Source organism: Protopterus annectens, chromosome 16.part0 (genome assembly GCF_019279795.1).
Source record: "Protopterus annectens isolate FY-2018-M chromosome 16.part0, PAN1.0, whole genome shotgun sequence".
Classification (NCBI taxonomy): Eukaryota; Metazoa; Chordata; order Ceratodontiformes; family Protopteridae; genus Protopterus; species Protopterus annectens.
Window position 1 is genome coordinate 849668568 of NC_056750.1, and position 27630 is coordinate 849696197.

A 27630-nucleotide genomic window follows, 5' to 3' on the forward strand; every position below is an offset into this window, starting at 1 on the left:
AGTTGCAGTGGCTTAGGACAGTATATAGGTATTATGGGGTAAGGTTACACTCATGTCATACGAGTTTGTAGACTACTGGTTTGGGGTGTTTGGATTGTTTGTGGTGTATGAAGGTGGGGAGATGATCACTTGGGTCATCTGGGAGAGAGCCTACTGTATAGTTTTGTTTGGAATGGTTGGTTAGTGTCCAGTATGGATTCTTTCTTTGTTTTCTTATCTGTTCTAGTTGGTTCTTCAATTAGTTGAGAGAACCCATGTAGGTTGATATCAGTGGAGGGGCTGCTGGAGTTACAGGCTGCCCAGTCAGTGTTAAGGTCTCCTAGTAGGATTGTTTCCTGAGGTAGATTATCCTTTGTCCAGTGTAGGATGTCTTCTATTATGAGCGAGTTGTTGCCTGGAGGTATGTAGCAGCATATTATATTGATCATCTTGGTGTTTCTTATGGATAGGACAGAAAATAGGACTTCAGCATTTTGAAAAGTGGATGGTGTGGTGTGCAGGATCTGGAGGTTAAGGGTGTTTTTAGAGAGAATGGCTACTCCTCCTCCTTTCCTGTTTGTTCCATCAGATCTAAGTGTATTATACCCTGGGGGAGGAAGTCTTCATCTTGGATCTGTAATGGTGAGTATATCAGGGTTGTAGTGGGCTATGAATGCATGTAGGACTGTTAGCTTGTTGGTAATGCTTCTTATGTTGAGATTTAAGGTCAGCAGGTCAGATGTTTGTCTGGCTGAGAAGGGACCTGGATTTGGGTGAATGTCACCAGAGGTTAGCAGAGTTTGTAGGAGTGTTAGTATGTGTTTTTTAATATTAAGTGATAATTATTAGATAATACCCTCAGGTATGCTGACAGGTTAAGAATGTACTTATGTACCCTCATGAGTCTGCTAACGGGTTAAGAATCTGTCTTTTCCACTAAAGTTATATTAAACCAGGCACAGGAAAATTTAAAATACACTAAACAGAACTTTTTTTAAATGAACATACTGGTTTGTGTAGTAGATTTCCAGATTGCATTATGGAGAATTTTCACATCAGGATTCATAAATGAAATGAGGATGGTGTGGGAGGAAAAGAACCTCTTTGGAACAAGCATGGCCTATGTCTTGGGCATTTCTGTATTCTGGTAGGCTATAGCAGTACAAGTAAATGTTGGAAGTTTCTGCTGATTTGTCAGCATTGCTTGTTTTGGTTGGCTCAAGTAATTTCTTTCCTAATTTCAGGTCCCAGTTGTTCATGCACCACAACTTGTCTCAGCCCAGCCCTGTTGTACTATCTGGAGCTGCAGCTATGAAGAACCCATATTCTGCCTTTCCAGGTGTACAGACCCTGGAAGTGATGAAACCACAGTCTGGATCACCCTACCAGACAATGAGTGGAAACCAAGCATTGGTCTATGATGGGCAGATCGGCCAACCAACTGGGATGGGCAGTTCACAGATGATGGACTCTCAGCTTCCTCAGGTAAGGTGTTTGTGGGTCATCTTTAAATGTTGCATCTTCATATGAAATCATGACACTGCTGAGCTGTAATGCAGTATAGTGTGCTTATAAAAGTAGTTTGTTGCCGGAGTTCTGCTTTATCTCCAATTCAAGATGAGCATCAAATCCACAGTCTCATACCAGGGTCTATATTATAACCTCAAATGATTAAAAGAGCGAACACTCTTTAATCGACCCCTTAAAATCGAAAGTACTAAATCCCAAACGCATAGAACAGCGATTTTTGTTTCTCCAGGGGAAAAAAAATCGCTGCTCCAAAAAAAAAAAAAAAAAAAAAAAAATTCAAACACAAAATAAATTGGGGGGGCTTCACCCCCCCCCCCACTTAAATATACCAACTTTGAGATCGCACCACAGTGGAGGAAATGGCAAAGTCCCAAAAACAGCCCAGTGATTTTTTTTTTCCCCTGGGAAAAAAAAATTGCTGTTACTTGTGTTCGGAATTTAGTGCTTTCGATTTTAAGGGGCTCTTTTAATTGTTCAAGATTATAATATAAACCCTCATACCATTGCTAGTGCTGACTACATTAGCCTGCTAGTCACCTTTTAATTACTACTTCAGAATGTGTTGTAGTACTGTTTGTCACCCCTCTTTGCAGCTTAACTTTTTAATAGTATATGTCAGCAGCTGCTGTTTGGGCTCTTCTGATTTGATAACAGTGCTTAGACTGTCTAGTTTTTCAATTCAGTGCTGGCATGAGGTCAACAGGAATGTAACATTGAACTAGATTCTGTTCTGTTGAGCCCCACTAAAAGGGGCTTAAATTTACCCCTTTTTGTTGCTACATTGAATGACCATTGTCGAAGAGGAAGTCTTGGAGGTGTATTAAAGGACAAATTTATGCTACAGATACATTTCCTCACTCCGAAATATATTCATCTCCCTGCAAAGCCTGTGTTGCCATATATAAATCAGAACTTGAATGTTTTTTCCATTTGCAGCATTTCTTTGCTTTTCAGTTGCCTCAGTGCCACTTGAAAGATGGAGGACGTTAAGAGTGACCACTGCAGTAACTGGAGGGGGGGGGTGTCTGTGCATTTTCAGGCCTATGCTGATGTGTTACAAAAGGTAGAGGTAGCTGTGTACAGACATGTTGATGTCACACTCACACTCATGGGGATAATTACATTTTCAAAATGGTTCCCTAGACATGCCATCCTTACCCTCAGCTTGTGAGGGCTCAAGTTCACACCCATTATCCAGTTCTTTGCTTACCAATATGAAAGGCTGGAGTACACTATTGACAGACCTGCTGCCAGAGCGTGGTTGGTAGAGTCCCCTACTAGAAGTGTGGTCACAGGTCGCACCTGAGGAGTTTTCTTTCCAGGCCTCTCCAAAAGTTCAATAGGGCTTGATTGCCCAAAGTGAGGAGAGTCTGCCATGTTCTCTCATGTCATTGCCTGTAGCTCAGGCCCTCAAATTCAAGCGTTGTTTTTCTGCTGGGACTGATGGTGTGGGAGCACATCCTTAGGAGGGCATGGTCAGTTGCCAACAGTGTGCTGAGTGTATGCTTTTCGTGTCCCACTTTGTCTTGTCAGTTGACACATGCACATTACCTGTCAACCATGGAGCTGATAGAAGATCCTGCGCTCTCTCTCATTGGCATTGTAGAATTCAGAAAATTTAGAAGCTGCTTTTTGAGAGACAGATGAGGACAGTTAAATCTCCTCTTCCTTCAGCTGCCTGTGGATGATCACCAGTCTTTGGTGAAGGCCTTAGGCTGATGAAGTCCACCATGGACAGGCCTGTGGTTCAGTCGTCATTCCTTTGGAAACTGTCATCCAGTGTTTACTATGTATGCAGACAAGAAGAAACTAAATAACACTCATTTGTTTTGAAGGTGGCTTGATTGAGATCTTGCCCTGACTTCTTTGAGCAAACACACTCATGATCTCTTGATGTCCTTCAAGAATGCAACTGCAGTCCTTACATATGGGTTGTCCTGCCTCAGGCAGCCCTTGGTCGGCCAGATTCCAAAGTCTGGGTCCAGCTGATGTCACCTCCTCCCCGACGTCAGAGCGGCTGGGGTATAAAAGCATCAGCCGACGCCACCTTCCTCAGTCTTTCTTGCCGCGCGGTGCCCGAAGCAGAAGCAGTTCGCAAGTGCCGGTCGGTCAGCTCCTGTGTTTTATGTATCCGAAGTCATCAAAAAGCTAAGTACCCCGTTGGGGATCTTTTTCTTGCCTCAGCCGATGTCAGAAAAAACTGAAAAAGTTAATAACTGTTTGTCTTGTGGTAAACAAATACCTCATAAGGACTTCCATTCTTACTGCCTCCCCTGCCTTGGCCCAGACCACGACGTCTCGGCCTGTGCTGCCTGTGCTTGCTTCAATAAGCGCACACTCAGGCGCCGGGCAGAGTTTGCTGAAGACTTTTTTGGCGATACATACTCTTATACCATGCCGTCGGAACAACCGACACCTCATATTTCCAAAAAACGGAAGGACCGGGACCGACATTCTCGGCCCGCGACTTCCACTGACACCACGCCAAAAACTACCGCGAGTGCATTGGTCTCTTCTGAGGCGGTTGTTCCACCGCTCCGGACCGACGACACCGCTTTATCAATCACTCCGGCCCCGGAGCCTGCGCCGGTTGTTGATTTTCCTCCAGAAACTGAAGCCCAAGACTTGCCTGAGACCATACCAGTGGACAAGGTAAGGCCCCCTATGTCTATGTCTATCAAGGCCTACACACATGCTAAGGCTGCTAGCCAGGCTAAGTCTCACCCTCCTAAAGTTTTGCCTCAGCCCACTCCTGATAAACAAATCATGTCTTTAGCTGCAGATTTAATTTCTTTAATCAGAGGCTCCCAGGCCCATCCTGACAGAGGATCTCAGCCACCTTCTGACAAAAGGCCCAGGGTTGAGCATACAGACACCCTTTCTTCAGATGAAGCCTCTGGTGACTCTGATCACTCAGATACCCAGGAAGAGTCCTTCCAGGCCTACAAGGATTCAGATGCGGAGGATTCCATTCCCTCTGGCTCTTCTCCTGAGGATATCTCTTTTGGGGAAGTTCTCCACTCCATGAGAGGGCACTTTCCGTGGCAAGGCCAGGAATTCTCCGACTCCAGGAAACGGCTTCGTACCTTCCTTAAGCTTCCCCAACACAGGCTTTTAGCTATAACTCCAGTGTTAGATGTACTGGATGATGTGTACTCAGATTCGAGTGCTTCTCCTGATTCTCTCCCTCCTGCTCCTGTCAAGCCGGACAGATACTACAGGGTTTCTGAAACTCACAAACATTTCTTTAAGGCCCATGCTGTTGATCTAGAAACAATTTCCCAGGGGCCCAAAGGGGTGGCCACATCCACGGCCAAAAATCCTTTGCCCTCAGACAGGGAAGCTAGGTCCCTGGAGAGGTGGGGCAAAAAAGTTTATACCTCAACCACTCTTGCCATGAGAGCCCTCAATTGCCTTTTTCATATGTTTCAGTATCAGGATTTCTTGATGGATGATTTGCAGAAAAAGTTAGCCTCTCCTGAGCCGTTAGATAGAAAGGCCCTACAGGATTTGGTCCATAACACACAGCAGGTTAGCAATCATTTTCTTCAGTGTGGTTATGATGCATTGGAAGCTTCATGTAGGGCAGCTATGACGGGCCGTCATACGTAGACATGCATGGTTGAAAGAACAGCCATTACCAGATCATGTTAAAGCAAAGCTTCTAGATGCATCTCTGGAAAAACACAAGCTTTTTGGTGCTAATGCTCAGGATGTGTTGAAATCAATTGAGGAAAAGGCTAAATCAGTGCAAACAGTCAAGGATTTCCTCCAGGTTCAGCCACCTAGGTTCAGCAGGAATTGGCCTTCTAAGAACTGGTCCTTTCCGGACACTGAGAAGTTTCAAAGGGGAAAATACAGGCGTGCCAGAGGAAGAGGGCAATACAGAGGCTCCTACAGGGGACGCCAATGGCAACCGACTAAGAGAGGTGGCACAGGGACTTCCCCTGCTCCACAGGGACAATCACAATGACTTGATTTTGACACCGCCGACCAAGGCTCAAAAAGAAGCACCTTTAGGCGGAAAATTATCCTTATTTTCAAAAAATTGGCACATTTTAACAAAGGACAAATGGATTCTGGACATAATAGACCACGGCTACAGGTTCCACTTCCATACTTTACCAACAAGACAAGGCATACCAAACCTGCCACAAAATCAAAGGGCAGAGGCATTCGAACAAGTTTCAAAGCTGAGACAAATCAAAGCAATAGAGAAAGTTCCTCTTCAGGAACAAGGCCAGGGATTTTACTCAAGACTGTTCCTTGTTCCAAGAAAAGAAAAGCAATGGAGACCTATACTGGACTTGTCCGCTCTAAACACTTTTCTCATTGTACCAAAATTCAAAATGCTGACGCTACAGCAACTCTGTCCCATGCTGGGCAAGGGGTCTTGGTTGGTTACTCTGGACCTCAAGGAGGCATACCTGCATGTCCCAGTCGGACACAGTTGCAGAAGATACCTCAGATTTCTTGCAGGGTCAGAGCTTTATCAATTCTCAGCATTGCCTTTTGGCTTATCTACTGCGCCCAGAGTATTCACGAAATGCCTGGCATCAGTAATTGCACACTGCAGACTCCAGGGGATACAAATATACCCCTACCTGGACGACTGCCTTATACAAGCGGACAGCAAGCAAGCCTTGGCAAAAAACTTGAATTATGTCATTCACTTACTACAGGCTTTGGGATACACAGTCAACTTACAAAAATCAAGACTACTGCCATCCCAACAAATAATTTTTCTAGGAGCCAAACTAGACACAGAATCACAAATGGCTTACCTCACAGAAGAGAAGCAAGAACAATTACCACATTACTTCAAAAGCCTAGCAAAGCTCACCCAGATGACTGCAAGGAAATTCCTGCAGGCCCTGGGTTTCATGGCATCTTGCATTCTACTGATTCCACTGGCAAGACTACACATGAGAAAATTACAATGGTACCTAAAAAGTTTATGGTCTCAACACAGCCACAACTTAGAAGCAAATATCCCACTCATCCCATGTCTACAAAGGGAATTTTTGTGGTGGGCCCAAGCAAGCCAGTTAAACAAAGGTATGCCTTTCAACAAACCTCAAACAAGCCATATCATTACAACAGATGCCTCAGACCATGGATGGGGGGCGCACATGGAGGGCAGATGTATTCAAGGGCAATGGACTCCCCAGGAAGTACATCTACACATCAGTCAAAAAGAGATGTTAGCAGTAATGCATGCAATCGAGGCCTTCGGAAAATATCTTCAACAAGGTCATCTACTAATAAAGACAGACAACACCACTGTTATGTGGTACATAAACAAGCAGGGAGGTACTCATTCTTACCCCCTTTGCAGACTAACAATGACTCTTTGGGAAAAGTCCCTGAAACTGCACATACAGCTGCAATCCCAGTTTGTTCCGGGCAGGGACAATGTTCTGGCAGACAGTCTAAGCAGAAACATCCTGGATCCACACGAATGGATGTTGCATCCAGACATTTTTGCACAAATAACTCATGCATGCGGGAGGCCGGACATAGATCTCTTTGCCTCCCACCTCAATCATCATCTGAAAAAGTTCTGCTCGTGGTCACACCATCCACAAGCCTGGAGAATAGATGCTCTCTCATTCAGCTGGAACTCTCTAACAATCTATGCATTCCCACCTCTACCATTAATGACCAAGGTGTTACTGAAGATCAAAGCAGAGCAACCGAAGGGCATTTTAATAGCTCCAGATTGGCCAAGACAGCACTGGTATCCATTACTAAGGAGCATAACTTGCACCAAGCCGTGACCCCTGCCTCAATGGCCTCCACTCTTGACTCGGCACAATTACAGGACGGTTCATCCCAACCTGCAAACTCTGCAGCTGACAGCTTGGAGGGTCCCATGATTTCTCCCCATATCTCTCTCTCCAAGGAAGTTCAACAGATATTATTGGAAGCGCGCAGACCTTCCACCAGAAAGACTTATTCAGCCAAATGGAAGAGATTCAACATCTGGAATACCAACAATGGACAGGATGCAACAGTAATGAGCATCCCACAGATATTGGAATACTTGGCAGACATGCTGCATAATGGACTTTCTTATTCTTCCATAAAAATACACGCTTCAGCAATTTCAGCAAAATACAACACTGATCCACCTGTGTTTTCACATCCTTTGCTAAGACAATTTCTTAGAGGGATAAAGAATATCAAACCTCCAAGAAAACCACCAGTGCCTGCATGGGACCTCAATTTCGTGTTGGAAAAATTAACTCTTCCTCCTTTTGAACTAGCAGCATCTTCAGAATTGCAATTTCTTTCCTGGAAACAGTTTTCCTGTTGGCAATTACCTCAGCAAGAAGAGTTTCGGAGATACAGGCCCTCATGGCAGTACCTCCATTCCTCATTTTTCATCAGGACAGGGTTTCTTTAAGAACCAATCCTTATTTTATGCCAAAAGTGATATCCAGGGCGTCTCTAAATCAAGCAATTCACCTGCCTACTTTCTTCCCCAATCCTCAAAATAAAGGGGAAAAGCTGCTGCACACTTTGGACATTCACAGACAACTACGGTACTACTTGGACAGAACAAAGGACAACAGAAAGTCTGACCAACTATTTGTAGCATACGCTCCTGGAGTGCAAGGAAAGGCAATTTCCAAACAAAATTTCAAAATGGATTGGACATTGCATCAGATTCTGTTATTCTTTCCATGGAAAGGGTGTGCCAGCCAATATCAGGCCACACTCCACCAGAGCTACAGCCACCTCCACAGCCTTCCTAAGAGGGGTGGCTACAAAGGACATTCTAGAAGCTGCTACATGGAGCTCCATGCATACATTTTCCAAGCACTACAACCTACCTTTATATTCTAGATCCCGAGCAGGCTTTGCTTCGGCAGTCCTGCAGGGCATTTTAGCTACACCATCCTTATCTTAGAGCCTAAAACCCCCAGCTTGGCTATGGTATTCAACCCATATGTAAGGACTGCAGTTGCATTCTTGAAGGACATAGTACAGTTTTGTACCTACCATAAATGTAGATGTCTGATAGATATGCAACTGCAGTCAGGTTTTCCCTCCCTCCTACCCCTCTGTGTATTGGGTCCACTTCCCTCCTTTTATACTTAGCTGGAGATATCTTTTATGGTGTATCTGTTTATTGCTTTTGTGTATGTCTGGAAATTTTATCCAGTCCTAAATTTAGCCTTCCTTGGAGGGCACCTGGCATCTGGGGCAAGAAACACTGAGGAAGATGGCATCGGCTGATGCTTTTATACCCCAGCCGCCCTGACGTCGGGGAGGAGGCGACATCAGCCGGCGCCGGACCCAGACTTTGGAATCTGGCCGACCGAGGGCTGCCTGAGGCAGGACAACCCATATGTAAGGACTGCAGTTGCATATCTATCGGACATCTACATTTATGGTAAGTACAAAAACTGTACTATCTCTTCACCCAGGACCCAAAGGCCATATCCCACGTATTAGCTTATTAATAAAGTACTGGAAATGCTTTGATGGCAGTCACAACATTAACAAGTGTTCCAATTTGATCTTCAAGGGTAAAAGGGAAAACTCCTGAAGCCTGGGTATAGTTGTAGAAGTAAGATCTTTTATTACTGGAAGGATGAGCTCTGCTGATGGTAACCCCATCAAAAAGCTGTGATGTGAAGTTGTTCATTCTTTACTGATGGGTTCGGAGCCAATCCATCGGCTCCGATACGGCCATTTGCAAAGCTCAAGGTTTACCAGTAGCTCAAGATCAAGCCCCTTATCCCATGATGCACTGCTGGAATTACCTCGGATCTAGTTTGCCACGGCACGGATCTCGGAGGTTCCAGTTTGTTTGAGCCCAATATTCACCAAAAAAAAGCGTTTTTCGCAAGTTATTTTCAAATTTTTTGATATTATTCCATAGTTTAGTTATAGAGTAGTTTCTGTAGCTTCTTACAAGCTCCCCTTTCCCTTCGTGTGCTGTTTAGATAGTTTAGCATAGTTTGTAGTGGACTCCTGTTTTGGACTAGTAGTTTCTTGTTACTTATATAGATATACTTGTACAGATATAGAGTAGATATATATATATATATATATATATATATATATATATATATATATATATATATATATACATATACATACACATATACATATTTAGCCATTGTTTGTGTGTGTTTTATTAGTATTTCTGGTTAAACTAGCTATTCTCTAGGCTTTGTGTGTTTTGAGCCTAGGCGTGGTTCTTGTTATATAGCTGAGTGTGACTTTAGGCTTTTTGTGGCTTTGTTTTTAGTGTTTAGCCTAAAGGGATATTTTGTTTGTATATGTCTAAAGACAAGTACAAACACCCAAAGTCTGGATTCAAGAAATGTCCAGACTGCGGGCAAAAGATGTCTGTGACTAATGGGCATGTTCAGTGCGTATATTGCTTAGGTGCTGTGCATTTGCAGGAGTCATGCAGTATTTTTCACTCCTTTTCCTTGAGGATTTTATTGGAGAGGAAAAGGAAGCTTGTTGATAGGGGGTTGCTGAGTGACCAGGATGGGGCCAGCAAGTCTTCGAAGTCTTCAGGAGACTCCAAGGAATCTGAAGCATCTAAAAAGTGGAAGTTTCTGGGACATCAGCTCCACAGCTCTAGGAGCCAAGTGTCTTTGTTTTGGAGCTGGCCCACAGTTTTGGAGCTGGTATCTGAGAGACCTGCATCTCCACTCCTTCCGTCGGCACCATCGGTGCACTCCTCTAGGTCTTCTGTCAGCCTCTCGGATTTGGATGTGGACCAATTGGTGCAGAAGCTCTTACAGGCACCAGGCCTTGCTAAATTATTGGCTCCGACCCTAGTGTCGGACCAGAAGACCATCACCCCGGATTTGACTGCTCCTTCTCTGAGCCGTACCGGACCTTTGGAGCCAGAGGGGGTGGACCTGTTGATCATGGAGCCTTTAGAGCCGAGACCTGCTCCGGGGTCCTTGGTGCCAACCCGGGACTGTAGGAGCTGACACTGTCCTGTCAGGTCTGGGGAGGACAGTCACACCGATTTGTCTGTGCCGATTTTTCCTCTCTGGGCTTCAGCTTGGATGAGCTCGGCTCCTATCTCCGGCTCGGAGCCCACAGCCTCTGTGTGGGAGGGGATGGCGGTTCCTTCAGGTCCGTCGACTCCTCCTCATCGGAGCCGTGATGCCTTCGAAGCCATGAGGAGAGCCTTGTCCCCAAAGACCTCCTTGACACCAGGTCTGACCTCTTCTTCCCCAAAAGCGCCTGTGTCTGCTTCTGCCTCCCTCGTCCAGGCTAAGAGTAGAGACCCTGAGCCTCAGGTAGCGCCACAGGGCACCCCCTGCTCTTCTGAGACCTCCCCAGAGGCTCCCACTGAGGAGGTCCCCAGGAAGAGATTGTTCAAGAGGAGACACTTGGACTCCCCACAGGAGTCTTTGACATCTGACACTGACTTGGATGAGTCAGAAGGGTCCCCACAATCCCCCTCTGAGGATATCTCCTTTGCGGAGATACTAGATATCTTTAGGCTGAGGGGTGATTGGCAGTCCAAAAGCCCTACTGAGGACGAGTCAGTTCTCCTGAAGGCTTTCGGGTCTCAATCTTCCACCTCTTGGGTGTCGCCGCCCTTCGATGAGCTCATGCAGCTGATCTCTCTGAGGGCGTGGGAGTCACCAGAGTCCATGGAGCCTGTCCCTCGGAGGCCTTATAGGTTTATTTCTGCCCCCGTAGATAAATCCTTTATCCAAAGGAGTCCCTGTTGATGCCATGGTGGTGGCGGCCACCAAAAAGGAAATGTCTGAGACTTCTGTTGGTGAAGCACCCTCCAAGAGGAAAAAACGCTGAGAGAAGGGAGCCACTTTTGAGATTTTAAGTATTTTTTCTCTGTTTATTTGCTAAGTTTTTCTGCATAGCTGCCTAGCTTGAGCATTTTCTGGCTTGTTAAACTTGATTTCTGTATTAGTAGCTGTATTTAGAGCACAACCAAAAGCTGTTTGCTGAATTTCCTGTTTGCACTTAATTTTAAATCGTTATTTTCTTAAAACTTGCATATTTTCTGTCCTTGACCTAGCACTCTTGTGTGGGGTCATTTACTGCACTGTTATAACTTGATATTACTTGTGAACCTCTGCTATCTCTGTAAAAAACAAAAACAAAAAAAAATCTTGCTTTTTCCCACTTTTCTGAGAGTTAAAAAAGTTCAGTTACAGGCTTGCTGTTCCTGAACTGTTTGAAAGTTTCTGTGAGGCCATTTTTGCTTGGGCTGAAGGAGGGTCTCTCTGTTCATCAGTTGCAGTGACTAACATTGAGCAGCTTCCCTGCCCCCCGTAGAGGTGGTTACTGACTTGAAACTGTAGTTTTATTGGCCACTAGGGGTCATTTCCATAACTCCTTCATCTTCCTCTCTTAAAACCTAGTTGCCTCGTGGTTTGAGCGTCTTTTCAGGCTTGTTGGCTGTTGAAGCACCCTCCAAGAGGAAAAAACGCTGAGAGAAGAAGGGAGCCACTTTTGAGATTTTAAGTATTTTTTCTCTGTTTATTTGCTAAGTTTTTCTGTATAGCTGCCTAGCTTGAGCATTTTCTGGCTTGTTAAACTTGATTTCTGTATTAGTAGCTGTATTTAGAGCACACCCAAAAGCTGTTTGCTGAGTTTCCTGTTTGCACTTAATTTTAAATCGTTTTTTTCTTAAAACTTGCATATTTTCTGTCCTTGACCTAGCACTCTTGTGTGGGGTCATTTACTGCACTGTTATAACTTGATATTACTTGTGAACCTCTGCTATCTCTGTAAAAAACAAAAACAAAAAAAATCTTGCTTTTTTCCCACTTTTCTGAGAGTTAAAAAAGTTCAGTTACAGGCTTGCTGTTCCTGAACTGTTTGAAAGTTTCTGTGAGGCCATTTTTGCTTGGGCTGAGGGAGGGTCTCTCTGTTCATCAGTGGCAGTGACTAACATTGAGCAGCTTCCCTGCCCCCCGTAGAGGTGGTTACTGACTTGAAACTGTAGTTTTATTTTCCCTTTTGGGTCTATTCCTGCTTCTTTCCAGCCCCTGCTATCAAGCACGCTTTAACGTGCTTTAGCGCGATTTAGCGTGGGGTTGCCAGTAGAGCAGCATCGGGCAGCGCCGGTTAAACAAGGTTAAACTCTTTCTGGCTCCAGAAAGTCTGTTCTTCAATTTTTCCCTTAGAACTGCTCTGTTAGGAACCTAAACAGTTTACACCTACACTAAAAAGTGCAGCACTTGTTCCAAATAGCTTTTTCTTCTCAAAAAGCTTAGCACTTGTCTTATAAGCATATCCCTTGTCTTATAAGCATTCTCTTTGCAGGTCAAGCACTCCTATATTATACAAATCTCTCACTAGCAAAACGCCCCAGGAGTGCCCACTTCCCTGCTAAGCCCACTACTTTTCTGTCTCATACCAACTCATAATTCTTTCTAGCATGTCGAAGGGTCAGATGCTGGCGTCCTCTCCTGCCCATTTGGTGAATCTGGGAATTCTGAGACAATGTTACAATTGCCTCATGTACACGGACAACCATCTCCTCCTCCCATGTAACACTAACACTTGTGAGAGATGCAGCTATTTAGCCAGACTGGAGGATGAGCTCTCTCAACTCAGGACTGGCAAGACCAGGCAGGAGGAGAAGGCAACTACACACACCACAATACCAGTCTCACATAACTCAACCACACCACTGAATCAAACACATAAACACACTAAGACATACTCGGAGGCTCTGAGTAAAAATTTACCTAAACAGCAGAGGCCTCCAAAGCAGACACCCAAGCAACTGCAAACTCAATACACCACACAAACAACACATAAACAACAAAATCAGTGTGCAAAGCAGTCACTGCCCTTAAGGCCAAATACAACACCAAACATACTTGTCATAGGTGACTCCATAGTCAGACACACTGACGCCCCGCTCACCAGACTGAGTAAGGAGAAGGTCACAGTAAGCTGCCTGTCGGGCGCTAGAATCCGCCACATAACACAAGCACTCAGGTCTCTCAACAGCAGGTACAAGTACGACTCAGTCATTGTCCACGCTGGTGTCAACGACCTGAGACGCACCTCCTTGGACTACATGAAAAGAGACATTGAGGAGCTCTCTGATTATGTAGCCCAGGCAGGTATGACCCTGACCTTGAGCAGTATCCTACCTTCACCTAGAATGATGCCACAATACAGTGATAAGATGATCAGCTTTAATAATTGGCTTAAATTCTGGTGTCATTCAAAGGGGATCCAATGTCTGTCTGCCTGGGATGACATGCTGGACAAGCCACGCTGCTCAAGGGACGGCTTGCACCTGTCACCCTAGGCTTCGGATATTGGCAAAGGCTCTTGCCACCCCATAGTGCCTTTTTAGGCAAGGCTCAAATTCTAAACCTACCACCCTAGAACACAAAAAGTAAAAACTAAGGGTAATGCTGCTCAATGCCAGAAGTCTCGATCTCAAGATGCACGCACTCGAGGCCCTTCTCAGTATGGAGAACGTCGATGTCTGTGCTGTGACAGAAACCTGGTTCAAGGCTCCTGAGAGCACCCCAGCACTAGCAGGTTTCACCTCATATCATGCGTTCGCCCCAAAATCCGGACAACACCAAGAAAGGAGGGGTGTCCATATTCATAAAGGACACCCACACCTCAAGGTTGGTGGCAACGCACGATGCATCGGAGACCATCCAGGTGCAATTAACCATAGGCAAGACTGCTCTGCAATTTGTAGCATGTTACAGGCCACCCTCTCAAACTCAGGAACCTCACATGGCCTTCCTGAAAACAATGGAGGGGATAAATGTATCTCCAAACACCATCATACTAGGTGACTTCAACTACCCTAATATAGACTGGGAACACTACTCAAGCCCAAACACTCTAGCCCAAAGGTTCCTGGAGTTCATAAACTCAAATGCCATGGAACAACTAGTCACCATCCCCACAAGAGGAGAAAACATACTTGATCTCATCATCACGAACATGGGATCACAATGTTCAACACCGGAAGTATACCCCTCACTGGTGAGATCAGATCATAAACTAATCTCGCTGGAGGTCCTCATCCCGCCCCCACCTGAAACAAAAAGACCACAGTGAAAACTTCTCAAAAGCCGACTTCACACTTCTAAAAACTAGTGTGGTCTCCTTTAAGGCCCCTGAGCCAGTGGTAAACATTACTCAAACCGCTGAATCACTTACAAATGCCTTCTACCAGCACCTACAGGACTGCATGGATCAGGCAATCCCAAACAAAACTAAGACTCTTTGTACCAAAGGCAAGCGTCCAGTCTGGTGGACCCCAGCCATAAACAAGCTCTACAACAAAAGGAGGAAGCTACTACAAGATAGAGCAAAATCCTTGAAAGGTAAGACACCTTTGATCATTATAAGTAAAAACTAAGAGCTCTCATAAAATCATCCAAGGCAAATTTTGAGAGAAAAATCGCCAAGGATTCAAAAGACAATCATAAGGCCTTCTTTAGCTATGTTAGAAACCTAGGAGGAAACTCCCAGATATGCTCAGAATTAGTTCAAAATGATGTGAAGATTACTGAACCTACACACATTGCCAACATACTGGCTGACAGGTTCAGTGCAAACTTCTCCCCCTCCCCAAAAGGAGAGATATCTATACCAGAGGATTGTAGCCCCCAAACATCTCCAATGCCCAGGTGAGAACTGCTCTCTCCAAAGCAAAAACACAGCATCCATGGGACCGGATGGTGTCCCCGGCTGTGTGCTCCATGAACTCAATGAGGAATTAAACCCGCAGTTAGGACAGCTGTTTAATCTTAGCCTCACCTCAGGATACGCACCCAAGGAGTGGCGCGGCGACTGTGGTCCCACTTCACAAGGGCGGTGCCTCCACCGACCCTGGAAATTACCATCCCATTAGCTTGACAAGCCTTATCTGCAAAGCCATGGAGAGGATCATAATGGAACTCATAAATAAAGACATAGGGAACTTGCAGACTTTGGATCCAACCCAGTTTGGTTTTGTCAAAGGCAGATCATGCCTTTTAAACTTAGTTGACTTTTTCGAGACAGTCACCAAGGCCATTGATGAGGGAAAGGCAGTCCATACAGCCTACCTTGACCTGGCAAAGGCCTTCGACACAATACCCCACTCAGGTATCATCAAAAAACTCATCAGCTTGAATGTAAACCCATACATCACAAGATGGGTTGCAAACTGGCTAAGTGACAGAACCCACAGGGTCAGAGTTGCTGGAGCCATGTCAGACTCAAAGCCTGTCACAAGTGGTGTCCCACAGGGCTCAGTCCTGGGTCCACTCTTGTTCGGCATCTACTTTTCTGAAGTACAAGCAAACACAGGAGGGTTATGGCTGACAAAGTTTGCAGATGACTGCAAACTGGGCGCCATAGTCGAAAACACATCTGACACAGATATCCTTCAGAAGGGCCTCACAGAAACGGATAACTGGTGCCAGAGCCATGGCCTAAAGTTAAATGCCAAGAAATGCATAGTCATACCTTTCGGGAAATCAAGGTTCCCCCTAGCTACCATATAGGTGGCAATCCACTGAGCACAGAAGAAGTCATCAGGGATCTGGGGACCCAGGTTGACAGTAGCCTTCGCTTGACACTCATGTTGCTAAAGTCGTTAGGAAAACCTTCTACATTGCCCACCTGATCATGAAGGGATTCACATCTAGATCAAGGGAGGTCATCGCCCCTGTACTCATCACTCATTAGACCTATGATTGAGTACAATGCCCCATTCGAATGTATCTGACCAGACACCTGCAGCAGCTGGAAAGGCCCCAAAAGTTCCTCACCAAAAGGATAAAGGCTCTCAAAAATATGTCTTATGCTGCCCGACTGAAAGAACTCCAGCTCTATTCAGTCTCATACCGCTTGCTCAGAGGTGACCTGTGCCTGACATATAAGGCCATGTCAAACCCTGATTTGATGAATATGCTTCACCTCAAAAAATCTAGATCCCTCAGAACCACAAGGGCGGGAGACTTGAACCTTGACACGGTTATTAATAGAACATGCTGGAGGGACAGATTCATCACCCAGAGACTCCGTATGCTGTGGAACAAAATCCCGGTACATGTGAGGCAGAGCACCTCGCTGGCCTTGTTCAAGAGTAATCTTGACCAATGGATGGGGGATCGCAGATATACCCCAGGGATTACTTCAGTGTCACTGCTTGACAGAGGCACAGCAAAATAATAGGCATAGTTTTATTCAAACTAAAGGGGCGGCGAAAGCCAAATAACTATGGGCTAGGCTTATAAATGCCCTTGGGCAGATAGCCTAGTATGAACCTATGAACATATGAACCTTATCTATCCATCCTCCTAACAGAGAGTCCAGGATCATGGATAGATATAGGAAACGCATGTTTAGTTCAGTGACTTTTACACTCCGATCCCTAAACTATTTGACCCATTTCACCAGGCTGCAAAGAGATCTCCTTAAGGAGTTGGGAGATGCTCTTCAGGGCACTGTAGCTGCAGCAGCTTCCGACAAAGTTAATGCCCAGCTTGCTACCCTAAATTCCATTGTGAACTCGTCCATGCGTCTCATATATGCCGCTGATGGGACGAGTAGGGCAGCGGGTACAGGAATTGCTCTAAGACATTTGGATGCGCTTGTGTTCCTTCGCTGAGCCCTTTAAGTCTTCATTTGTGAATACCCCTTTTGATGGCTGATCTCTCTTTGGGTCTAAAGTGAAGAAAATTTTGACCAGGTGTGAACAGGAGGGAAAGACTCTGTCTGCTGTTGGAGTCTGTTTTTCCACCCCTACTCAGCCTTACCCCAAAGGCCAAAGGGAGGAAAGATGTGGTTCCGAAAAGCCCAAGGAGCCTTTCAGGGCACACGTGGTGAACCCCCGTCTAGGGGCAGAGGAGGGGGTAATAATGGAAGACGCCGCCCTCGCTGCAGAGGGGGGTCCGCAGCACCAGGGTGACAGAAATCACTTCTCTGGTCAACCCTGTCAGCGCTCCTGAAAGGATGCCAGACTGTCCTGCTCTGGAGGCAGTCGGGGGTTGCTTATCTTTGTACCCAGATGCCTGGCAAGATACAACAAAGGACAGCTGGGTACAAAGTATTATTTCCAGAGGGTATTTCATACTGTTCTGCACTCCACCCACACCCGCAAGGAGAATCCCGGACGTTCCACCCAGAGGTCCACAAGTTGTTAGAAAAAGAGCGTCATCCAGCCAGTCCCAGCAGACCAAACAGGATCCGGAACTTACTCAAGATTCATTTTGGTTCCAAAGAAAACAGGGGACTGGAGACCCATTTTGGACTTCAGCAGACTCGACCAATTTGTGAAGAAAGAGAAGTTCCGGATGGTCACGCCACAGTCTATACTTCCCTTTTTAGGGAGAAACAAATGGATGTGCTTGATAGATCTCAAGGATGCGTACTACCACATAAAAATGGCCAGGCCATCCAGAGATCATCTGCATTTCTGGCTGGGAGCCAGTCATTATCAATTTCGAGCCCTGCCCTTTGGTCTCACTACAGCCCCCAGAGTGTTCACCAAATGCATGGCAGTGGTCACTGCTCACATGAGGCTTTTTAAGATTCCAGGTGATGTCCTTCAAGGATGCATCTGCAGTCATAACAAATGGGTTGTCCTGTCGTCAGGCAGCCCTTCGGTCGGCCGGATTCCAAAGTCTGGGTCTGGCTTCGGCTGATGTCGCACTTCACCCGACGTCATCTCTGCTGGTCTTCGGGTATAAAGGCATCAGCCGACGCCATTTTCCTCAGTCTTTCTTGCCGCGTGGCGCCCGAAGCAGAAGCTGTTCGCAAGTGCCGGTCGGTCAGATTCAGAGATTACTACTACCGAATACTACTTCGAAGACTTCTAAAAAGCTAAGTACCCCGTTGGGGACTCTTTCTTGCCTCAGCCGATGTCAGAAAAAGTAAATAACTGTTTAACTTGCGGGAAACAAATACCTCATAAAGATTTTCACTCTTACTGCCTACCTTGTTTAGGCCCAGACCACGACGTAGCAGCCTGTTTAGCCTGTGCTTCCTTCAACCGACGAACGCTTAGGCGTCGGTCGGAGTTTGCTGAACAGTTTTCCAGCTCAGATTTTGCGTACATTATGCCGTCGGATCCTCCGACTACCCAAATTGTTAAAAAACGCAAAGAAAAAGACCGACACTCGCGGTCCGCGGTTTCGGCCGAAAACACGGTTAAGAAAGCCGCGAGTGTCTCGGTTTCGGCAGAAACCGAGAAAACGGGTCAATCTTCAGCCGAATCCATGACTACTACTGAGGCTCCTGCTACCTTAGTTGAATCGGCCTCTGAAGTTTTGCCGACTACTGTGGTTCCTAGTGAATTATCAGACACCATCCCTTTGGATGTCTCTACCCCAGCACGTGGTGCTGCTAGGCCTCCTGCAGCCATTTCTATAAAGGCCTTTGCCAGGGCTAAAGCAGCCAAAACTGTTAAATCAGTGCCTGTTAAGACCCCCTCACATAGGCCCACTTCTAGTTCACAAATGCTTACTCTGGCAGAGGATTTAATCTCCTTAATTAGGGGATCCCAATCTCACCCAGACAGGGCCTCTCAGCCTCCAGAAAAGAGACCTAGAGCAGAGCCCCGAGCCAGTGTCCTCTGATGATTCTTGGATGACTCAGACATTACAGATCAGCCAGAGGCTCCTTTTTCTACTTATGAAGATTCCGATGCTGAAGAATCCATTCCATCTGCCTCTCCACCAGAGGAATTTTCCTTTGGGGAAACCTTACATGCCATGAGAGAACAATTCCAATGGCAGGGACAAGATTTCTCAGATTCAAGAAAAAGGCTTAGGACCTTTCTGCACTTACCACAACATAGGCCCTTAGCTATACCTCCAGTTCTGCCTGTTGTGGATGATGCATTTAATGATTTTTGCACTGCTCCTGATACTTTACCTCCAGCCCCTGCCAAACCAGATAGATTTTACAGGGTGCCAGACACTCATCACCACCTATACAAGGCCCCACTTGCAGATCCTGAGACTATATCCCAGGGGCCTAAGGCAGTAGCTTCGACCTCAGCAAATTACCCTCTCCCTTCTGAAAGGGAATCCAGGTCCTTAGTGAGATGGTCGGAAAAAGTTTACACCTCTGCTACTCTCTCAGCTAGAGCTTTAAACTGTCAGTTTCACATGATCCAATACCAAGAGTTTATGCTTGATCAGTTAACTAAGAAGCTGTCCTCTGATGACTCCTTAGATAAGAAATATGTTTTAGAAATGGTGAATAACATTCAGCAGGTTAGTAACCATTCTTTAAAATGTGGCTATGATGCACTGGAGGCTTCATTTAGATCAGCCATGACTGGCACAGTGATAAGAAGGCATGCATGGTTGAAGGAACAGGTTTTGCCGGATCATGTTAAAGCAAAGCTGTTAGATGCTCCTATGGATAAGGCCAGTCTATTTGGTACACCTGCTCAGCAAGTAATGAAGAAAATGGAAGAGAAGGCAAAATCTGTACAAACAGTTAAGGATTTCTTACAGGTTCAGCCCCCAAGGTTTAGCAGGAACTGGCCTGCCAAAAATTGGTCCTTTCCAGGCTCCTCAAAATCTCAAAGAGGCAGGAATAGACACTCTAGAGGCAGAAATCAATCCAGAGGAGGTGCCTATAGGGGACGCCAGTGGCAAGGCAATAACCAGAGAGGCACAGACACAACCACTGCCACTGCAACAGGACAATCACAGTGACTTGACTCTGACACCGCCTACCAGGGAGCAAATAGCAGCACCTTTAGGCGGAAAGTTAGCCTTATTTTCGAAAAATTGGCACTATATCACAAAAGACAAGTGGATTTTGCAAACCATAGACCAAGGCTACAGGTTCCACTTCCACACCTTACCAGTAAAAAGAGGAATGCCAAACCTACCTCCAAATCAAAAACAGAAGCTCTAAAGCAGATAGCTCAATTAACAAAGATGAGAGCTGTGGAAAGAGTACCAATAACACAACAGGGCAAAGGATTCTACTCCAGACTCTTCCTAGTACCAAGAAAAGAGAAAAGTTGGAGACCTATTCTCGACCTGTCCGCCTTAAACACATACATCATTGTACCAAAATTCAAAATGCTGACCCTACAGCAACTTCTTCCCATGCTGGGGAAGGAGTGTTGGCTGGTAACTCTAGATCTCAAGGAGGCATACCTGCACGTCCCCATACGACCAAATTGCAGAAGATACCTCAGATTTCTTGCAGGATCAGAGCATTATCAATTCTCAGCATTGCCCTTTGGCTTATCTACTGCGCCCAGAGTATTCACAAAATGCCTGGCATCAGTAATCGCTCATTGCAGGCTACAGGGAATCCAAATTTATCCATACCTGGTCGACTGCCTGTTACAAGCGGACAACAAAAGCAAGCTGACAACAGATTTACAAAGAGTCATTTGCTTACTACAAGCCCTGGGATACACAGTCAATTTAAAAAAGTCAAGACTGATACCATCCCAGACAAGAACTTTCTTGGGTGCGGAATTGGACACAGTAAAACAAATGGCATTTCTAACTGCAGAAAAACAAGCACAACTCCCTCTTTACTTCTTGGCATTAACAAAGCAGCACAAGCTAACAGCAAGAAAAGTACTGCAGGCCTTGGGCTTCATGGCATCCTGCATAATCCTGGTCCCCCATGCCAGACTGCATATGAGAAAACTACAGTGGTACCTAAAGAATTTATGGTCTCAACACAGGCACAGCTTAGAAACCGAAATCCCACTAATCCCATGCCTGAAACAAGAGTTCCTATGGTGGGCTCAAGCATGCCAGTCAAACCCAGGCTTGCCCTTCCACAACTTTCAAGCAAACCAAACCATCACAACGGACGCCTCAGACCTAGGCTGGGGGGCGCACATGTTGGACAAGTGCATACAAGGATTGTGGACTCCAGACCAGCTTTACCTGCACATAAACCAAAAAGAAATGCTGGCAGTAAAACTAGCAATCCAGAAATTCAAACCATTCCTCAAAGAAGGCCATTTAATGATAAGGACAGACAACACCACAGTCATGTGGTACATCAACAAACAGGGAGGCACTCATTCATACCCCCTATGCAGAATGACTCTGGACCTTTGGAATATGGCTCTGAGCTACAACATCCAGTTACAGGCAATATTTGTGCCGGGAAAAGAAAACACCCTAGCAGACATGTTAAGCAGAACCACCTCGGATGCTCACGAATGGATGCTACACCCGGACATCTTCAAGGCCATCACAAAGAAATGGGGAATGCCACAAATAGACCTATTCGCATCCCCACTCAGTCACCAGCTCAAAAAATTCTGCACAAGGACATGCCACCCACTAGCATGGAAGGTGGACTCTCTATCCTTCAGTTGGAAAGGCCTGACAGCATATGCATTTCCACCTCTTCCTTTGATGCACAAGGTACTACTGAAAATCAAAGAGGAACGTCCAAGGATAATTCTGATAGCTCCGAATTGGCCAAGGCAACACTGGTATCCTTTGCTGAGGAGCATGTCTCAGGGGAGAATGTGGCCAATACCCCTGATGCCTTTGATGTTAACTCAGAACAACTACAACATCATGCACCCAAACCTAAAAACCTTGCAACTGACTGCCTGGAACATCACATAACAGCAACTAACCCAGACTTATCCCAAAGGGTTAAAGACATTATCCTTGAAGCCCGCAGACCTTCAACAAGAAGGAACTATGCAGGAAAATGGAAAAGGTTTGTCATTTGGAGTACTGAAGGAGGAAAAGATGTGTCGAACATAGATATTGCTAACATCCTGGAGTACTTGGCAGAGCTTCTACATACAGGCCTGTCCTATTCCTCCATCAAGATACATGCATCAGCTATTTCCGCAGAATACAGCTTCGATCCACCTGTCTTTTCGCATCCTCTACTCAGGCAATTCCTCAGAGGGATCAAGAATGTAAAACCTCCTAGGAAGCCACCATTACCAGCATGGGACTTGAACTTTGTGCTAGAAAAATTGACACTCCCTCCATTTGAACCAGCAGCAACAGCAGATCTTCAACACCTATCATGGAAAACTGCTTTCCTACTGGCAATTACTTCAGCAAGGAGGGTTTCGAACTACAGGCCTTAATGGCAGTACAACCCTTCCTAATCTTCCATCAAGATAGAGTGTCCATGAGAACTAATCCTACATTTATGCCTAAGGTGGTATCCAGAGTGTCTTTAAACCAGGCAATCCACCTACCTACCTTCTTTCCCAATCCACAGAACAGGGGAAAGGCTGCTGCATACCTTGGATGTACATAGACAGTTACGCTACTACCTGGACAGAACCAAAAGTAACAGAAAAACTGACCAGCTTTTAGTAGCCTATGCAACAGGAAGAGAAGGAAAAGCAATTTCCAAACAGACAATCTCCAAATGGATAGGAAATTGCATAAGATTCTGTTACTCCTACCATGGAAAACCAGTTCCACAGAACATAAGACCTCATTCTACAAGGGCTACAGCCACTACCACAGCTTTCTTACGAGGAGTGGCAACCAAGGACATTATTGAGGCGGCTACTTGGACCTCCGTGCTTACATTTGCCAAGCATTATAATTTACCTCTATACTCTAGATCCCGAGCAGGGTTTGCCACTGCTGTATTGCAAGGGATCCTAACTACACCATATATCTTCTTCCTCCTCCCCTAGTTTGGCTATGGTATTCTACCCATTTGTTATGACTGCAGATGCATCCTTGAAGGACATAGTACAGTTTTGTACCTACCATAAATGTAGATGTCCGAACAGGATAGCATCTGCAGTCAGGATTACCCACCCTCCTTCCCCTCTGTGGTACTCCTAGGGTATTTACCCTCCTAATAGCTAGCTGGGGGGGGGGGAGTCTCTTATGGTGTATTTGTTTGTATATATGCACATACATGCTTATTTTTGTGGTTGCCTTCTACTATTTTGGAAACATTGGCATTTATCCAAAATTTAGCTTTCCTGGAGGGCAACTGTCATCTGGGGCAAGAAACACTGAGGAAAATGGCGTCGGCTGATGCCTTTATACCCGAAGACCAGCAGAGATGACGTCGGGTGAAGTGCGACATCAGCCGAAGCCGGACCCAGACTTTGGAATCCGGCCGACCGAAGGGCTGCCTGACGACAGGACAACCCATTTGTTATGACTGCAGATGCTATCCTGTTCGGACATCTACATTTATGGTAGGTACAAAACTGTACTTTTCCGTACTTAGACAATTTGCTCCTTACCTCCACCACCAGGCATCAACTGATTCAGGCAAGGGAATATACTCTGACACTCTGCAATCACTTAAGAATTACAGCAACTCAGAAAAGTCTGCTTTGTCGCCATCGCAGCATATCGTCTTTGTAGGGGCAGAGATGGACACTTCAACCACCACTCTACGAGTACCAGTCGAGAGGGTCTTTCTTCTTCACCAGCATGTCAGCTCATTGGTATCGAAAGGCAGAGCACCAGCCACAGAAGTTTGTAAAGTATTGGGTGTGATGGATGCAGCGATCGTGACCATACCATTAGCAAGGATGCATATGCAGATACTTCAATGGCTGCTGTTCACTCAGTGGTCTTATCAGGAACTTCCAATGAATCACATGATTTTAGTTACGAACTCTTGCAAGAGAGATCTCCAGTGGTGGTCGACATCTGTTCATGTAACCATAGGACGCCCCTTTGTACTACTCCCTCCAGTAGCCACTATGACCACGGACGCCTCCCTGATGGTGGGGCATTTTCAGAGAGAGACTGCCCAAGGCACATGGACGGATCAAGAGTCGCATCTGCATATCAGTGTTCTGAAGATGAGAGCAGTACTTCTGGTGTTGCAGTACCTCCAGGACTCTCTTCCTCTAGGGACGATTGCAATTCAGACAGACAATATGTCAGTAGTCTGGTATTTGAACAAGCAAGGCGGAACCAAGTCTTACCCCCTTTGCCGATAAGCCCTCAGAGTATGGCAGTGGGCTGTCTCCTCCCAGCGCGCTCTATTGGCAACGCACATCCCGGGGAGATCCAACATGATAGCAGACAAACTGAGCAGGGTAATCTTGTTGCTACACGAGTGGTCCCTCAAGCAAGAGATTGCGGACAGGATTTTCCGTAAATGGGGCCAGCCTTGCTGCAATCTTTTTGCCAGTCACAGCAACACGAAATGCAGAAGCTACTTTGCCCTTATTCCCCCTCCGGGAGAACCCCCGAGAGATGCACTCATACACAATTGGCCCCTGGGTCTCCCCTATGGATTCCCTCCAATCCCTCTAATGCACAGACTTCCACAGAAAGCAATGTTGCTGGGAAGGACTATCATTCTCATAGCCCCTCACTGGCCTCGGCAGATTTGGTTTCCATTTCTTCATCATCATCTCTTGGAGGATCCATGGATTCTGGACCCAGTTCCGGATCTTCTGACACATCCGTTGCGGGACCTCCATCCTTCCTTGCAGTCACTGAAGCTAACACCTTGGCTGCTCCAGATCCCCTCATAGCCAGGCTTCATAACCTTTCCAATGAGACGAGGCAGATCCTCCCGTCTTCCCATAAGCCGTACACCAGAAGATTATATCTTAGTAAGTTGAAGAGATTTTCCACATGGGCCTCTAAGCAGAACATTGATCTTTATCAAGCCCCCTTGATGTCCATTTTAGAATTCTTGACTATGATCTTTAATAAAGGAGCTGCAGCCGCAACAGTTCGGGTCCATTTGTCTGCTATATCTAACTTTCATCTGGGAGTTGATGGGCTAAACATAATGTCCCACAAGTTGTCCAAAGGCCTTTCTCAAAGGAACCTTTCACATGAGGCCTACAGTGAAAACTCCTTATTCTCCTTGGAATCTATTTTTTATGCTGTCTCGTATAATTCTCCCCCCATTTGAACCAGCATCATCTTGTGATTTCAAATGTTTATCATGGAAAACCATATTTCTGGTGGCTATTACTTCTGCCCGTAGAGTGTCAGAACTTCAAGCCTTATCTGTCAGCCCTCCTTATTTGATTTCCATGCTGATAGAGCATCTCTTAGGACAAACCCCTCCTTTTTGCTCAAAGTTTGTTCAGAATCTAATGTCAACCAAGTCATTGAGTTGCCAGTCTTCTTCCCTAACCATTCCAATAAATTAGAGTACATGCTACACAAACTTGACGTTCACAGACAGCTCAGATATTTGGACAGAACAAAAGATGTTAGAAATTCAGACCAACCCTTTGTGTCTTTTTCTGAAGCCAGAAAAGGTAGACCAGTGGCTAAAACAACGCTTTCTAAATGGCTATCTGATTGTGTATCACTTTTGTTTATTCAGCTGATGATATGCCCTTTACTACGCAAGATTAAAGCTCACTCTACCAGAGCAGTTTCTACATCTTCTGCATTCCAAGCCAAATTGCCCTTTGATAACATTTGTGCTGCAGCCACTTGATCTAAATCTCATACCTTTATCACTTATTACAAAGTTGGTAAGGCCTCCAGGGACAGGGCTTCCTTTGGGTCTACGATCCTGAAGAATGTACTCCCGTGAGCCACCCAAGATTGAGGGTGCTAGGGTCGCTACCCATCAGTAAAGAATGAAGGGTGAGATTGAACAACTTCACATTAAGAAGTTATGTACTCACCATAACAATCCATGTGAGTTGTTCCATCTCACCTTCATTGTTACGTCCCTCCCTCCATCCCCCACCTGGCTGATAGTTGACCTAGAGGCTGGTTTCATCCTGGTTGCTCAATTCTTCTTCCTCTCTATGGGAGGGTAGTTCACTTAAATGGATATAGTACACGCAGCAAACAAGATCCGAGGTAATTCCAGCAGTGCATCAAGGGATAAAGGGCTTGGTCTCGAGCTACTGGTAAACCTTGAGCTTTGCAAATGGCCATATCGGAGCTGATGGATCGGCTCCAAACACATCAGTAAAGAATGAAGGCGAGATGGAACAACTCATATGGAACGTTATGTTGAGTTCATAGGTTCATACTAGGCTATCTGCCCAAGGGCATTTATAAGCCTAGCCCAGAGTTTTGTGGCTTTCCCACCCCTTTAGCTTGCCCATTATTTTGCTGTGCCTCTGTCAAACAGTGACACTGAGGTAATCCCTGGGGTATATCTGCGATCTCCCATCCATTGGTCAAGATTTCTCTTGAACAAAGCCAGCGAGGTGCTCTGCCTCACATGTACCGGGATTTTGTTCCACAGCATAGGGAGTCTCTGGGTGATGAATCTGTCCCTCCAGCACGTCCTATTAATAACCGTGTCTAGGTTTAAGTCTCCCGCCCTTGTAGTTCTGAGGGATCTAGATTTTTTTGAGGTGAAGCATGTTCATCAATTCGGGGTTGGACATGGCCTTGTATGTCAGGCACAGGTCACCTCTGAGCAGACGGTAAGCGACTGAATAGAGCTGGAGTTCCTTCAGTCGGACAGCATAAGACATGTTTTAGAGACCTTTTATCCTTTTGGTGAGGAACTTTTGGGGCCTTTCCAGTTGCTGCAGGTGTCGGATCAGATACATTCCGAATGGGGCATTGTACTCCATCATTGGTCTGATGAGTGATGAGTACAGGGGGACGATGACTTCCCTTGATCTAGATGTGAATCCCTTGATGATCAGGTGGGCAATGTAGAAGGTCTTCCTAACTACTTTGGCAACGTGAGTGTCAAACGAAAGGTTACTGTCAACCTGGGTCCCCAGATCCCTGATAACCTCTTCTGTGCTTAGTGGATTGCCACCTATATGGTAGCTGGGGGTAACCTTGTTTTTCCAGAAGGGTATGACTATGCATTTTTTGGCATTTAACTTTAGGCCATGGCTCTGGCACCAGTTATCCGTTTCTATAAGACCCTTCTGAAGGATATCTGTGTCAGATGTGTTCTCAACTATGGTGCCCAGTTTGCAGTCATCTGCAAACTTTGTCAGCCATAACCCTCCTGTGTTTGCTTGTACTTCTGAAAAGTAGATGCCGAACAAGAGTGGGCCCAGGACTGAGCCCTGTGGGACACCACTTGTGACAGGCTTTGAGTCTGACATGGTGCCAGCAACTCTGACCCTGTGGGTTCTGTCACTTAGCCAGTTTGCAACCCATCTTGTGACGTATGGGTTTACATTTAAGCTGATGAGTTTTTCAATGATACCTGAGTGGGGTATTGTGTCGAAAGCCTTTGCCAGGTCGAGGTAGG

At 45.8% G+C, this 27630-nt stretch overlaps 1 protein-coding gene across 1 annotated transcript in view; it reads left to right on the plus strand.

Moving 5' to 3' along the window:
• The window catches only part of PRRC2B (proline rich coiled-coil 2B), a 3584159-nt gene that overhangs the window by 3120565 nt on the left and 435964 nt on the right, over window positions 1–27630 (plus strand). The window contains exon 29 of the mRNA XM_044058194.1: window positions 1224–1464. Coding sequence (XP_043914129.1) covers window positions 1224–1464 — 241 coding nt within the window. The remainder of the gene's footprint in view (window positions 1–1223; window positions 1465–27630) is intronic.